Source organism: Tupaia chinensis, unplaced genomic scaffold (assembly GCF_000334495.1).
Source record: "Tupaia chinensis unplaced genomic scaffold, TupChi_1.0 Scaffold000634_1, whole genome shotgun sequence".
Taxonomy (NCBI): Eukaryota; Metazoa; Chordata; class Mammalia; order Scandentia; family Tupaiidae; genus Tupaia; species Tupaia belangeri.
Window position 1 is genome coordinate 293,784 of NW_006160154.1, and position 14,890 is coordinate 308,673.

The 14,890-nt window shown below is 41.8% G+C and overlaps 1 protein-coding gene across 1 annotated transcript in view; it reads right to left on the minus strand.

Annotated features, from left to right (window-relative positions):
- The window catches only part of CRYL1 (crystallin lambda 1), a 176,780-nt gene that overhangs the window by 135,546 nt on the left and 26,344 nt on the right, over positions 1-14,890 (minus strand). The window contains exon 3 of the mRNA XM_006159501.1: positions 3,218-3,344. Within this exon, the coding sequence (XP_006159563.1) occupies positions 3,218-3,344 (127 nt within the window). The remainder of the gene's footprint in view (positions 1-3,217; positions 3,345-14,890) is intronic.

The window sequence follows — 14,890 nt, forward strand, 5'->3', positions numbered from 1 at the left end:
AAGAAAGAAAGAAAGAAAGAAAGAAAGAAAGAAAGAAAGAAAGAAAGAAAGAAAGAAAGAGAAGAAAGGAAAGAAAGAGAAAAAAGCAATACAGCATTTGAGGACACATTAGACTGAACTACTTCAACATGCTAGTTTAAGTGTTCGCAAAAATCATCTGATAAACTATTTCCTTTACTTTTTTTGTTTGTCTGTTTGTTTGTTTTGTTTTGTTTTGGAGAGGTTTTTGCTATAGGGTGCGTACGCTTGCCAGAAAGACAGAAAGAGACAGAGAGATAGAAAGCGAGAGAAATCACCCTCCAGGGGGTATGGCCATGCTGCAATCCATTCTCCCCAGTCTCCTTTCGGGATCTTGAGCACGCACGCACACGCGCCCGGTGTGAGTTTAAGCCACCGGGTCTGGGACTCTAACTGCGGTCAGCTACATGCGAGTTCAGTGACATAGCCATTACGCTAACTGCTGTTTTTTTTTTTTTTTAACAACTGATTTAGTCTCTTTTTATTCTTTTGGTAATCTCTTGCAAGTTAACTACCTCCACTGCAGGTGATGAAAAGCCTCCACTTCAAACGTTGGCACAGCTATAAGCATGGTCTTCCCCTTTACTGCAACTCAGAATTAAAACTTAATTTTTTTTGGTGGGGGGGAGGGAGAGATTTTTGCTATAGGATGTGTGCACTCACCAGAAAGACGAGAGAGAGAGAGAAATCACCCCCACCCCCCAGGGGAGATGGCCACACCGCAATCCCTTCTCCTCTATTCTTCTCTCGGGATCTTGGGCACACACGCACATGCACCCAGCATGAGTTTAAGTCACCAGGTCCGGGACTCGAACTACAGTCCACTACCTGGGAGTCCAACAACATAGTCATTAAGCCAACTGCAGGCCCCAAGGGATGGGTGTCCCTGGGTGGGCATGAATTGGTTTTATTTGTTTCGCTATTCTAGTCCCAGAAGTAGTTTTCATTGTACAATTTATTTGAAGAGTCTTATGCTTCGTAATAATGGTTTATAACCAGGCTCTAGCTTCTTCAGAAACACTACATGATGGATTTAGTTTAAATGTATTAAATTAACAGGCATTGTCTCCAATGAGTTTAAATATATTTTATTTTTAGACAACCTACATGACATGTTTTTTTTCCTTAAAGACAATGTCTCCACTCCAAATGAATCACTGTCAAAATAAATAGAGAGCTCAAGATGACATCAGTCCCATCTGTCCTTAGTGCTGGTGTTTTGTGGATGACAAGCAGCAGTCATTTATGATGACAGGTCATCGATCTGAAGTCATCGCCAAATTTGTTAAGTTTTTCCCATTTCTAAACCATCCTTAATGGAAATCATATATGGGTTCACACCATCCTCACAGTAGTCCAGCAGTGCAACCATGCCATCTGGATTCGTGTTTTCACCAATCAAGAACTGGCAGTTTTGGGGACCAGCAGTTGGCGTAATGGCTATGTTGCTGGACTCCCATGTAGTCGACCGCTGTTCGAGTCCTGGACCCAGTGGCTTAAACTCACACCACGTGCCCAAGATCCCGAGAGGAGAATGGAGGAGAAAGGATTGCAGCATGGCCATCCTCCCTGGGGGATGATTTCTCGCTTTCTGTCTTTCTATCTCTGTCTTACTGGTGCGTGGCACAGGACCTATAGCAAAAACCTCTTAAAAAAAAAAAAAAAAACTGGTAGTTTTCAAAATTAGCAAGACTATGCTTGGTTTGTTCACAGCCCCTGTCATAAATGATGTTACTCTTTCTTGGTCTCAGTTCTTCAAGTTTGCCTTTGATTGATTTCATGTCATCTTTGATGTACTTCTTATAGGTTTCTTTTGGGAAGCTGATTTCCTGCAAGTGATGGTTCGTGACAAGGTGAACACCAGTGACTACGGTGGCTACTGCACATTCGGTGCCTTCGCCTCAGGGCCTTCAGCAGAGGCATTCCACCAATGAGCGAGTCATCAGTGCTACCCTCTGTCCTACTGACCATCCTTCCCTCCCCCTCCAGGCACAGCTCCAGGGTTGGAAGATATCTCATTGTGGCTGATGAGATCTGGTAGATAATCATGATGGCTGCTCGAGGGCGACAATGGCAGTGCTAAGGAGGAGTCTAGAGCTCGGAGTGAGCCCTATGTGTGAATGAGCCCTACTGAGCCCTACGTGTGGGTGGGTGAGAGGTAGGAGGGGGCGGAAGCTGATAGGCTATTTCTAAAACATGGGGTGGGTATATAAAGACATTTTATTTTTGCAATTTGTTTTTACTTTCTTTAATTATATGTTTATATACATTCAATCACATTGTTTAGCTTACAAAGTTTCAATATGTGAACATTTCTCCCCAGTCCAGTTGATCAAAATATCTTGTTCATTATTCCTGGGTCATGACTTTATAATTCCTAGTGCTGGAAATTTGTAAGCTAGTTTTACAAAGCCACTTAAAAAAAAAAAAAAAAAAAAAGACACAGCAAATTATCATGTTATGGAGTCACGACTGTGCCAGCATGGCGGGAGAGGAGTCTTCAAAAAGTTAAAGGATAATGCATACTATCGTGTGCATGAATTACAGAATTTCTTTGCACTAACATAAACTCATACTTTAATTCTATTTTCTAGGAAATTGTTGAAGCACCCTTGAAATGGGGAAAAATACCTAAATGTTTGAAAATTGGTCTTTGAGGTCGAGAATAAGATTTTCAACATCAACATCACAGAGGACTCAAAAAGTTCTGCATAGCAAACCCCCAAGGAAGCAAAGATAGCGTGCTCTGGAAAAGTCTGTTTAGAGACTCAGAATGCATCTCCAGTCTAGTAAGACAGACACATTGGAGTGAGAGAGCAGTCCGGAGCTTGAACCAAAGCATTTTGTGGAATGTAAAAGCACTATATTACATATTCTTATTTCAGGTCACATTATAGAACTAAATAAGTTCATCTTGTAGGTATTTACAATATGCCATTTCTATCCTTTAAATATTAAAGGTCAAATTGACCCTCTAAAAATTTTTTTCATCTTCTCATTGGAAAAGCGAAGGCTTGCTTTTCTGGAGTGTCCGCTTGGATATATACGTGGATGTTTAAAGGACCATGCTTCCTAGCACATAAAACAAAATTCCAACCCTGAAGGCACAAAATGCCTTTTCTTCCGCCTCCTTTTTCCAGAGGCTGGAAGACAATCTCCGCAGGCCCTCCAGGTCCGAGAACGGCTGTCTCCATCTCACCTGAATGTGCATGGCGCCCTCTACTGCTTCCTGGAGGTTGGAACAGCCACTGATGAGTGACAGCTGCTCCTCCACACCCAGAGAGCCTTTCAGGGAACCTGCCTGCTCCAGCAACTTCATCTCCTTTCTGGAAAGAAGCAGAGAATGACCACTGTGAGTATCAAAAATAGATGCAGAAACAAACGAAGGCCAGCATCGCTAATCATCAGGGAAAGGCAAATCAAAGCCACAGTGAGATACACCGCACACCCATGTGGATGGCTTTACCGGAAAACAGAAAATGCAAGTGTTGGTGAGGATGTGGAGACTGGAATCAGTCGGTGAGCTCATAAAATAGTGCAGCTGCTATGGGAAACAGGTATGGTAGTGCCCCGCAAAATTAAGGATAGTTACAATGTGATCCGGCAATTCCACTTCCGGAAATATACCCACAGTAACTGAAAATAATCTCACAGAGATTTTTGTATACCAGTATTCATTGCAGCATTAGTCACCATAGCCAAGAAGTGGAAGCACTCTAAGTGCCTATCAACAGAAGAGTGGATAAATTAAATGTGGTGTATATACACATGGAATATTATTTAGCCTGAAAAAGGAAAGAGGAGCTAAACGGTGGTGCAGCAGTGAAGGACAATGTTCTGTGGGGCTGACCCACATGGGAAGGTTCCAGTTCGTGCCCAGAAACCTCCCTGTGTACACTGGGCATTATGTGCTAGTGATCCAGGGCTGGCTGTGGCTGGGGGTGATTCACAGCACTGGGACCACAACAGGGATGCAATCTCTCTCTCATGAAAAAATGAAAAAAAGAGGAAGGGGGACCAGCAGTTAGCGTAATGGCTGTGTCCCTGGACTCCCATGTAGTCGACTGCAGTTTGAGTCCCAGACCTGATGGCTTAAACTCACACCAGCATGTGTGCGTGCGTGCCCAAGATCCCGAGAGGAGAATGGAGGAGAAGGGATTGTGGCATGGCCATCCCCCCTGAGAGGTGATTTCTCGCTTTCTGTCTCTCTATCTCTCTGTCTTTCTGGCGATCGCACACGCCCTATAGCAAAAATCTCTCCAAAAAAAGAAAAAAAGAAGAAGAAAATTCTGACACTGCAACATGGATAACCCCAAGGACCATTATTCTGAATATAGACACAAAGGGACAAATGTTGTACACTTCCGACTACACGAGGTATCTGGAGTAGTCGAGCTCACAAAGGCAGATCTCACGCACAAGCAACCAAATGTTGAATATCTCCAACCACCACCCTTGACGAACAAGCATTTTTTAATGTGTATATAAAAAGAATTCTTGAAGTAGAGACTCATAAAGTTAGTGAAAAATACACAAAACAAAGTAAGTGTTACAGTGAGTTCATTAGAAAGTTTATGCCAGCTGTAAAGGGTCTTCTGTGATGCCTTGGCAGCAGGTTATTTTGCTATAGGGTGTGTGCGCTTGCCAGAAAGACAGAGAGGGACAGAGAGGCAGAAAGTGAAAAATCACCACCCAGGGGGGATGGCCACACTGCAATCCCTTCTCCTCCATTCCTGAGAGCGTGAGTTTAAGTCACCAGGTCCAGGACTTGAACCGCAGTCAACTACATGAGAGTCAAGCGACGTAATCATTATGCCAACTGCCGGTCCCACAGATGGGAAATTTAAGACTTAGATTACAGGGGTCAGGAGGTGGTGTGGAGGTTGAGGCGCTGGACTCCCACATGGCCAACTGCAGTTCAAGTCCCAGATACCTATCGCTTTCTCTCTCATGAAAATGCATGCACTGTAACAAAAATTGGGAAAATAATAATAATAAATAAAATTAAATAAATAATTATTTTAGAAAAACAGACTAGACAACATCAGCACATTTGCACAAAGGGTAAACCTGTGTCCCAAATCCAAGGACATGAAACCACCAGTATACCTGAGACTGAAGCCAGTTTCCTGATTCTTTCACACCACACCCAACAGGAAATACTCCTTCCTTGCTCTTTCTACTAACTCACATCATCTCTTTCGTTAAAAAGAAGAAGAGGAGGAGGAGGAGGAGGAGGAAGAAAAAGAAGAGAAAAAAGGTCCTAACTGGTGGGATTATCTTCTAGGCTGACTGGTATGATTTGTTGGCTTCCAATCTGATGACTCAAGGTACCCCATTTACTAGGGAGAACAGAGAGGAGCTTGCAACCATCTCCACCCCCATGGAACTTGGACTTGGACTACATGTTTTGCATTTTCCGGGAGCATGCCTCCAAACCAGGATTTCAGTACCCACGGGCTTGTTGTGTGTCTTAGTTCACTATTGGGTTACACACAGAAATACCTGAGACTAGGCAATTTATAAAGAACAGAAGTTCATTTGGGTTATGATTCTGAGGACTGAAGTCCAAAGGCATGGGCCAGCAACACACCATGGCTGACAGCAGCAGCGAGGATAGTGTGTGCATGTGTAGGGACAGCATGGTCTGTGTTCCGTGTGCATCTCCGTTTGCCTCAGTTCCTCTTTCTAAACCCACCAGAGCTCAATCATGGGTGCCCTGCCTTAACCCCCCAATTACTAATCTCTTCCCAAAGCCCCATACTTGATCCAGTTTTCACTCTCTTGGTCCCTTTATAATGGCTCAGCAGTGCATTTGGGAAAGATAGATGAATAGCATTACTCTGCTCTCACATGAGCTGAATACCCTGACTTCCACAGACTAGACCCAAGATGGGAAACTGACCCAAGGCAGATGCCTACAGGATGCCCAGTGGCCCACCTCAGAGCTCAGTCCAAGGGGAGCCTATACCATGGCCACAAGGAAGTCTGAAACGGAGACTCACATAGCAGATGCATCAAAGGCCTGAGGAGCAACAAAAATACAGATATAGGGGTGGAAAAGTGGCCAGACAATGGCACAGTGGTTAAAAAGTTCTGCTCTGAAAGGCAATCCTACATGGAAGATTCCCTGAGCACGCCAGTCACACGCCTGCCAGTGATTCAGGGCTGGCTGAAGACTGTGGATGTGCAGCAGTTCGAGGCCCTGTTGGAATGTCCTCTCTCTTTCTCCCTCTTTTCCTCTTTCTACCTCATGGAAGAAATAAATAAATAGATTTAAAAAAAAAAAAAAAGAAAGAAAAGAAAAGAAATACAGGTAGTAGTGGAGCTACCACAATGGTGGACCTTGAGCAGGCTGAACCTTAGAAAAAGGCCTCCTTATGAAACAACCACCCTTAAAACTGCTTTGAGTCACCAGAGCCACTGTCTGTCAGAGGCTCTGGTGTCGCCTGAACAATGTCCCATTTCTGCAACAGAAATGTAACTGCAGAGATGGCTTCCTGAATCCCTTACTCTCTCACAGTTCCACAGTCAATCCTCATCAGGAGAGGAAATCAGAGAACCTTTATCCTATGTGACCTGAATGGGCCTAACACCTACTTTATTCAGAGATCAGACAGGCCTACTGGCCGAAGGAAATTACATCTGAATTAGTCCGTTTGGAACTATATGATTTGTATAAATTAGATTTGCTGCAATGGCTAAGCCTAGGATTAACAACACTGGTAAAAGTCAACCATGTTGCCCATAAATATAACCAGAATAAAAATCCTTGTGTCTCCGAAGAGTTGTTTGTAGCTACCAAACAAAAACACATTTCAGTTCAATTAAAAGTATTTGGTGTTACAGAGAAATAGGTGAGAGGCTTAATATGGTACCTCTTGGTTTCCTAGAATTATTTTCTTTTCATAATTTAAGATATTTTAAAATTTAGAAGAATAATAAACATCTCCATATTTCTGTCACTCAGAACTAACCACCACCAATCCTGCCATATTTGTTTCTTGGTTGTTTGGGTTTTGTTGTCGTTTTAAGGGGTGTGTGTGTGTGTGTGTGTGTGCTTACTTCTTCCAAGAGGGAGAAAGAAAGACAGAAGGACAGGTATCCCAACAGGATCTTGACGCTGCGAGCCACTCAGCCCGCCCCAGATCATGAGCACGAATTCCCTGTGTACTCAGGGAGGTCTCCAGACATGAACCTTCTCATGTGGCCCCGTCTCGCAGAGTCGCAGAGTTCCACTGCACCACTGTCCAGCCCTATCATGTCATTTTTTTAGGTAAATAAAACATGAAAGACACCACTCTCAACCTCACACAACGACCTTTCCACCAAACTCACAGTCTTTAAAATTTATTTATTTATTTAATGAGCTAACAGACAGCCTTCCAGACAACCAGGATCACAGCATGCCCGGTGTGTTCAAGTTGATCCGAGATGCAACCCTAGGTCTCTCGTGTGGCCCCACTATCACAAGCAGCACCCCATCTCCTGCACCACCGAGGCTGGGCCACAGAGTGTCCTTAATGCCTGAGCCTACTAATATAATGAGTAACCATTTCATCCTTTAGAGAATTGTGTCTGAGAGCCTGATGTGCTCAAAAGCACCTGTTTCAAGATTCAGCAGTCAAGTGGCATGTCATCAAGTCTTCTCATTAATCCAAAGCAAAGTTTCAGCCATTCTTTCAAAATCACGGAGTCAGACTCAATAAATTAATGGGAGTACAAGAGGGATCATCCCTAAGGAACTGGGAAGGAAAAGGTCTTGAGACAGAAAGTAGTAACAGGGGGACCAGCAGTTAGCGTAATGGCTATGTTGCTGGACTCCCATGTAGTTGACCATGGTTCGAGGCCTGGACCCGGTGGCTTAAACTCACACCAGGCACGTGTGCGTGCGTGCCCAAGATCCTAAGAGGAGAACAGAGAAGAAGAGATTGCGGTGTGGCCATGCCCCTGGAGGGTGATTTCTCTCTTTCTATCTCTCTGTCTCTCTCTTTCTGGAGAGCACACATGCCCTATAGCAAAAATCTCTAAAAAAAAGAAAGAAAGAAAGAAAGTAGTAACAGGACAAGCCATAACCACTGGTCTCCTGCAGAGGCAGGATCAAGAATCTATATAAGCCTTTCAGCCTAGGGCCCTGCCTCCCCTGGGCAGGAAGAGGTAAAACGAGACAAACTGGGGCCTGACATGGCCACACATTAGCCTCCTGGATAGCTGAAACTCCAAGCTCCCACTGTGTTGTATCCCTAGGGAAAACCCAATGAAAGGTTTTGAGAAGCTTTCATATTCAGAGAGATCCGTCCTATTCTCAAGTTCAACAAATCTACATGACACAAATCAAATCCATTTTTTTTTTGTTTTGTCCCAGTTAGATTAATTTAAATGTTTTGGGTTAAGTGTTTTGGAAGAACTTCTGCTGTGAACTTTGTAAAAGACATACATAAACAGCTGGAAAAGATCTGAACAGGATTTTCAACAGCCAGACACAAGCCGTAATGTTGCAGCAATGGAGAACCTGCTAGTGCCCCTAGTACCATTGCAATGTACCACTTCTACCTCTAGAGGTCACCCTAACACAGGACTCAGAATATTAGCATCCTAACGGGCAGTTAAGATAGGGATTAAAAGTTCACTCAGGTGTCGTGGTGGTTAAGAGCGCTGGAATCCCACATGGTTCACCACGGTTCGAGTCCCATACCTGGTGGCTTGCTTTCTCACTTTCCTTCTCTCTCTCACTCTGTCCCTCCCTCTCTGGTCAAATTAAAAAATAAAATTAAATAAAATAATTCTTATTAAAAAAAGTTCACTCAGAAAGACACTCGCACATCCATGTTTATTGCAGCATTATTGCTTTTTTTTTATTATTATTATTGGCTTGAAGAGGTTTTTTTCCCCTAGGTTTATTTACTTATTTTAAAAATTTTAAAATTATTTTGTTTGTGACTCTATAACAACAAAAACAGTATGGCTTTAAATATTTTTTAGAAAATATTTACATGTCAAAACTACTCAAATTGTTGAAAAGCAAATGCCCAGCACACTAGTCACACATAAACCCTCTCAATTCAGCCCTGTCCAAGTGTATTCTATGATATACCATCTGCTAGCAAAAATTAGTCTCTTTTTCTTCCCTCAAAGTCTTCCTCAAGATAATTCTCTGGTGGGAACCAGCATTTAGCATAATGGCTATGTCGCTAGACTCTCACGTAGTCGACCGCGGTTCGCGTCCCAGACCCCGTGGCTTAAAACTCATGCTGGGCGCGTGTGCGTGCGTGCCCAAGATCCCGAGAGGAGAATGGAAGAGAAGGGATTGCAGCGTGACCATCCCCCCGGGGGGTGATTTCTCACTTTCTGTCTCTATGTCTCTCTCTGTCTGTCTGGCAAGCGCACGTGCCCTATAGCAAAAACCTCTCAAAAAAAAAAAGAAAAAAAGATAATTCTCTGATGTGATTTCTCTTTTGCAGTCTCTACTGATTACAATGTTGGGCTGGAAAAGTCCAGGTAATTTTATGTTATAAATTCTTTCATTTATCTTCTCTAATCGTCTCTGCCAGGCAGAACTATTTATGGGGCCAGGCCATCTTTCTTGGAGCTTCTGTTGGCTTAATTGAGATTCACCTTAGTTCCATGTTTTCTAATTAATCTTCAGATATGATATTCCTGTCAAAGCCCTGTCCAATAATGAGTACTTTCAATTTCTGAATCAATGCAACAAGCATAATTGAACTTATGCAAATAAACCTTCTCCCACAAAATAAGAATATTCCCAAATAGTTTCCAATTCCAGAGGGGTCAGGAAGGAAGAAAAGTTTATGTTTCCATTTAAAGAAACAAACAAGAAAAACAAACAAGAAAAATATTTTAACATATTGCTAAACCTATCAACAATTGAAAAGAAAGTTAACTGTTTAAATTGAGAAAACAAAGCATAGTAAAAAAAAAAAATCAGTAATGTTTTGCTCAAAAGTCATAAAATTCTATTTTGCCAGTTCAGTCTTATGTTCGAACTCTCTTCTGTTGAATATGCAGTGTTGCTATGGTCCAATCTTTCTATTTAAATCCTGTGAGTTAACATTCTACGTTGTTATTGATATTTCTTATCCCTAACATTAAATTGATCATTTTCTTGATTGCCTTTTTGTTCTCTTATTTCTGTATGTATTTTTAGTTTCACTGGTCCAGCACTCCTTTCAGAATTTCTTGGAGTGGGTCTGCCTACTGGCAAATTATTTCAAGTCTTGTTTATCTGAAAATGTTTTTATTCTTTCTTTCTATATGAAAGATAATCTTCCTGGGTATAGTATTCTTGGTTGAAACTGTTTTTCACTTAACATTTTGAATATATTTTCTCATTCTTTCCTTGCTCGCATTGTTTCTGGTGAGAGGTCTGAGGTTAGCCTGATTGGATAACCTTTATAAGTAACCTGATGTTACTCTCTTGCCAATTTTAGTATCTTGTCTTTGTCTATAGATTTGATCAGTCTGGCTATGATGTGCCTTGGAGATGATCTTCTTGGGTTGATGCTATTAGGGGTCCTTTGTATATCTTGGGTCTGGATATTTAAATGCCTCTTTAGATCTGGAAAGTTTTCTTCTAAGATTTCATGGAATAAATTATCAATGCCTTTATTAGTTTCCTCACCTTCTGGGATACCAATTATCCGAATGTTTGGGAGCTTAATGCTGTCTAGTATTTCTCATATAGTATTCTCATTTTTGGGTGTTATTTTCTCAGTTGTTTTTTTTTTTGTGGTTGTTTTTTTTTCTAGATCAGAGGTATTACCTTCAACATACGAGATTCGATTTTCTGCATGGACTAATCTGCTTGTAATACTTTCAGGACGTTTTGATTTCCTGAAGGGCAGACTTCATCTGTAATAGCTCCATTTGATTCTTTTTCATGGTGTATATTTCCTCTTTCAGATCATGAAAGAACTTCAACACCTCCTGGAACTCGTTGTCTCTTTTCTCCTGCATCTTCTGAAGTTCATTATGTCTCAGCTCTTGCATCTCGTTTAGTTTTGTCATTATGAATATTCTGAAGTCTTTATCAGACATTTCCAAGAATTCTACTGTACTGTCTGTACATGATGAGGTATTGTTCTTTTCCCTTACGGGTGAGACATTTTCTTGGTTTTTCATGTTTCTTGTAGCTCTGCAGTTGTTTCTGGTCATTTTGTGACAAAATTTCTCCTCCACAGTGCTTGTCTGAATATTTTGGGAGTCTAGGAGGCAGGTTTAGAGTATAGCTTCCCTGAACACACCAGGATACACCTCAGCTTTAAAATGGCTTCTTGTCTGTATATTTTGGGAATCTAGGAGGTGGGTTTAGAGCATGGCTTCCCTTATTGCAGCATTATTCACAATAGCTAAAACATAGAATCAACCTAAGTGTCCAAAAACTGATGACTGTATTTAAGAAATGTGGTACATATATGCCATGGAATACTACTCGGCCATAAAGAACAGTGACATCCTGCCATTCAATATAAAGTGGTCAAATCTAGAGGATGTAATGCTCAGTAAAATAAGCCAGACTATGGGGTTAGCAGGTGATATGGTGGTTGGGGCACTCCCACATGGCCAACCATGGTTCAAGTCCTGTATCTGGTGGCTTTCTCTCTCTCTGTCTCTCTCTCTCTTTCTGTGTCTCTCTGGTGAGCACATGTGCCCTACAGGAAAGTAAAAAATAACAATAATAATAATAAATAAAATAATTTTTTAAAAAAAAAGAAGAGAGAAAGAAAGAAGTCAGACTATGAAAAACAAATGCTGTATGTCCTCACTCAATATATACTGAATGTCTGCATTTCAAGGCAGAAATGGAAAGATCTGAAGACATACAAGTAGAAAGAAAAACTGTAGATACCAGAGACTGCATGAAGGTATAGGAATCGGGAGGGATGGAAGGGCTCCAGTAAAAAGTGTTTAACAGACACAGGAACATGGGCAGACAGGGCGAATGGGTTGTGGAATGGCATACCACACCTGACCAAAAAGGACAGACATGGTCAATTTTGTACATATATATGTGTGTGTGTATAATATAAATATATATATATAAATATAAATATATACATATAAAGAAAAAAGAAAAGGAAGAAAGAAAAGTAGTGTGAAAATTAACAGTACATTATATTCTCTGTTGAAAACGATGAATATGGTAATATCCCTGATTTGATTTCATTATCATACATTGTATGAATGTTTTCAAAATCCATATTATACTTCTCAAAGATGTACAATTACAATAAAACATAAATAAGAAATCATAAAATAGGGGGGGGAAAAAAGAAGAAGAAGAATCTGGAGACCACTACATTTACTGCAGCTTCACAGGTCTAAAGTCTTTTCTGGGGGCCAGCAGGTGGTATGATGGTTAAGGTGCTGGACTGTCATATGGTTGACCACAGTTTAAGTCCCGGACCTGATATCTTGCTTTCTTACATTCTCTCTCTCTCCCTCTCTCACCCATTCACTCTGGTGAGCACATGTGCCCTACAGCAATATTTTTAAATAATAATATTAAATAAAATAATTCTTTAAAAAACAGTCTTTCTTATTTAATTTTATTAATATTTAAGACCTAGTAAGGTAAAGAGCTATGCAGAAATAAATAAAATAAATTAGGAGAAGAGGAATGTTAACAGTTCTCACCATATGGTAGAATATTGGTAACTTACTCTTTTTTTCGTTTCTATTTTTGAAGTGTTATTCAAAAGGAGCATTAATTTAAAAAGATAAAGGCAGTGGGGAAATTGGAACGCTATGCACTGTGAGTGAGTGGTATAGCTACTATGGAAAACAGTGCTGGAATCACAAGGGTGGACCTGAAACAGGCAGGACTTTAGAAAAGGACCTGCAGAGCCAGCAGGTAATGTAGTGGTTAAGGCGCTGGATTTCCACATAGTCAACCATAGTTCAAGTCTTGGACCTAGCAGGTTGAAGCTCACGGTGTGCACACATGCATGAGAATTCCAAGAGGAGAATGAAGGAGAAGGGTTAGTGGCATGGTCATCCCCTCTAGGAGGTGATTTCTTGTTTTCCACCTCTGTCTCTCCAGGAAGCACATGCACCCTATAGCAAAAACCTCTTGGGAAAAAAAAAAGAAAAGAAGAAAAAGAAAAGAAAGAAAAAGAAAAGTACCTGGTTAGAAAACCACCACCATAGGCCCGCTGGAAGTTAACCAGAGCTGTTGCCTGACTACAACAACAGTTGGCTCGAAGGCTCAGAGGTCTCCTGAACAAAATCCCTTGTTTATTTTGGGAATGTGAAATGATGCAGCAGCTATGGAAAACAGTATGGAGTTCCCTCAAATAATTAAAAATAAAACTACCATATGACCCAGCAACTCTACTTCTGGATACATATGTAAAAGAATAGAAAACAGGGCCTCATAGAGGTTACACGTCAACGTTCATAGCAGCACTGCTCACAACAGAACAAAGATGGAAGGAAGCATCCAGACATCCACCAGCAAATGAATGGATAAGCAAAACCGGGGACATCCATACAATGGAATATAGCCTTAAAGAAAAAAGAAATCTGTCATGTGCCGCAACACAGATGAATCTTGAGAACATAATATTAAGTGAACACAGTCCATTCACTGTAGTGGGACAGTATGTGGACACTAAAAGTAATGTCAGGTATTGGGAAAGAGGTGGTAAAAAATGACAGAATACCAAACTTTTTTTTTTTTTTTTTTGGAGAGATTTTCACTATAGGGCGCATGCACTCGCCAGACAGACAGAGATATTAGAGACAGAAAGTGAGAAATCACCCCCCAAGGGGGATGGTCACGCCGCAATCCCTTCTCCTCCATTCTCCTCTCGGGATCTTGGGCACACACGCACACGTGCCCGGCAAGTCCGGGACGCAAACCGTGGTCGACTATGTGGGAGTCCAGCGATATAGCCATTACGGTAACTGCTGGTTCCCAGGAATACCAAACTTTTTATAACAAGCACAACCCCAGGGGCCAGGCAGTGCCACAGCCATGATACAACTGGACTCATATGGGAAGTCCTGTGTTCTCATCCCAGAACCTCTCTGTACCCTCATGTCCCCGGTCTGGGCTGGCTGAAACTGGGAGCAGATTCTGCCATGAAGACCCTTTCTTGGGTGCATCTCTCTCTCTCTCTCTCTCTCTCTCTCTCTCTCTCTCTCTCTCTCTCTCTCTTTCTCTCTCTCTCTCTCTCTCCCCCCTCTCATTCGGAGGAAACAGACCTTAAAGAAAATAAAAGAAAGAGGTCAGCCCATGGCCTGGTGGTTAAGGAAGATGGATTTTAAGCCATGCTGTTTGAGTCCTGGACCCAGTGGCTTCAAAACCACACTGGGCATGTGTGCATGCATGCCCAAAATCCAAACAGGATAAAGAAATGAAGGGGAAGGGGTTGTAGTGTGACCATGCCCCATGGCAAGTGCTTTCTTCCTCACTCTTCTCTCTTTCTATCTCTCTTCCTGGTGAGCACATACACCATCTGGCAAATAAAAATTTAAAAAAAAAAAAAAGTAGTCCAGACATCTTTTTAGAACACAGTGTTTCTAAAATCTTAAGTCCAGGCCTTTGACAGTACAGATTTAAGCACTGAGCACCGGGAGTCAGAGCCTACATGGCCAACTCCAGTTTGAGTTCTGGCCCTGGCGGGCTGTAAAACATGCCAGGCACATTTGTGTGGGTTCCCCAAATCCTGACGACATGGAGAGATAGAGAAGGGATTTCAGTGTGACTACACCCCATTCGGGGATTCATTCCCTCTCTCTCTCTCTCTCTCTCTCTCTCAAGAGCATATACATTCTCTGGCAAGAAAGTAAAGAAAGACAGAAGAGAGAGAAAGAGTCGAAGAAAGGAAGGGAAGAAATAAGGAAAGAG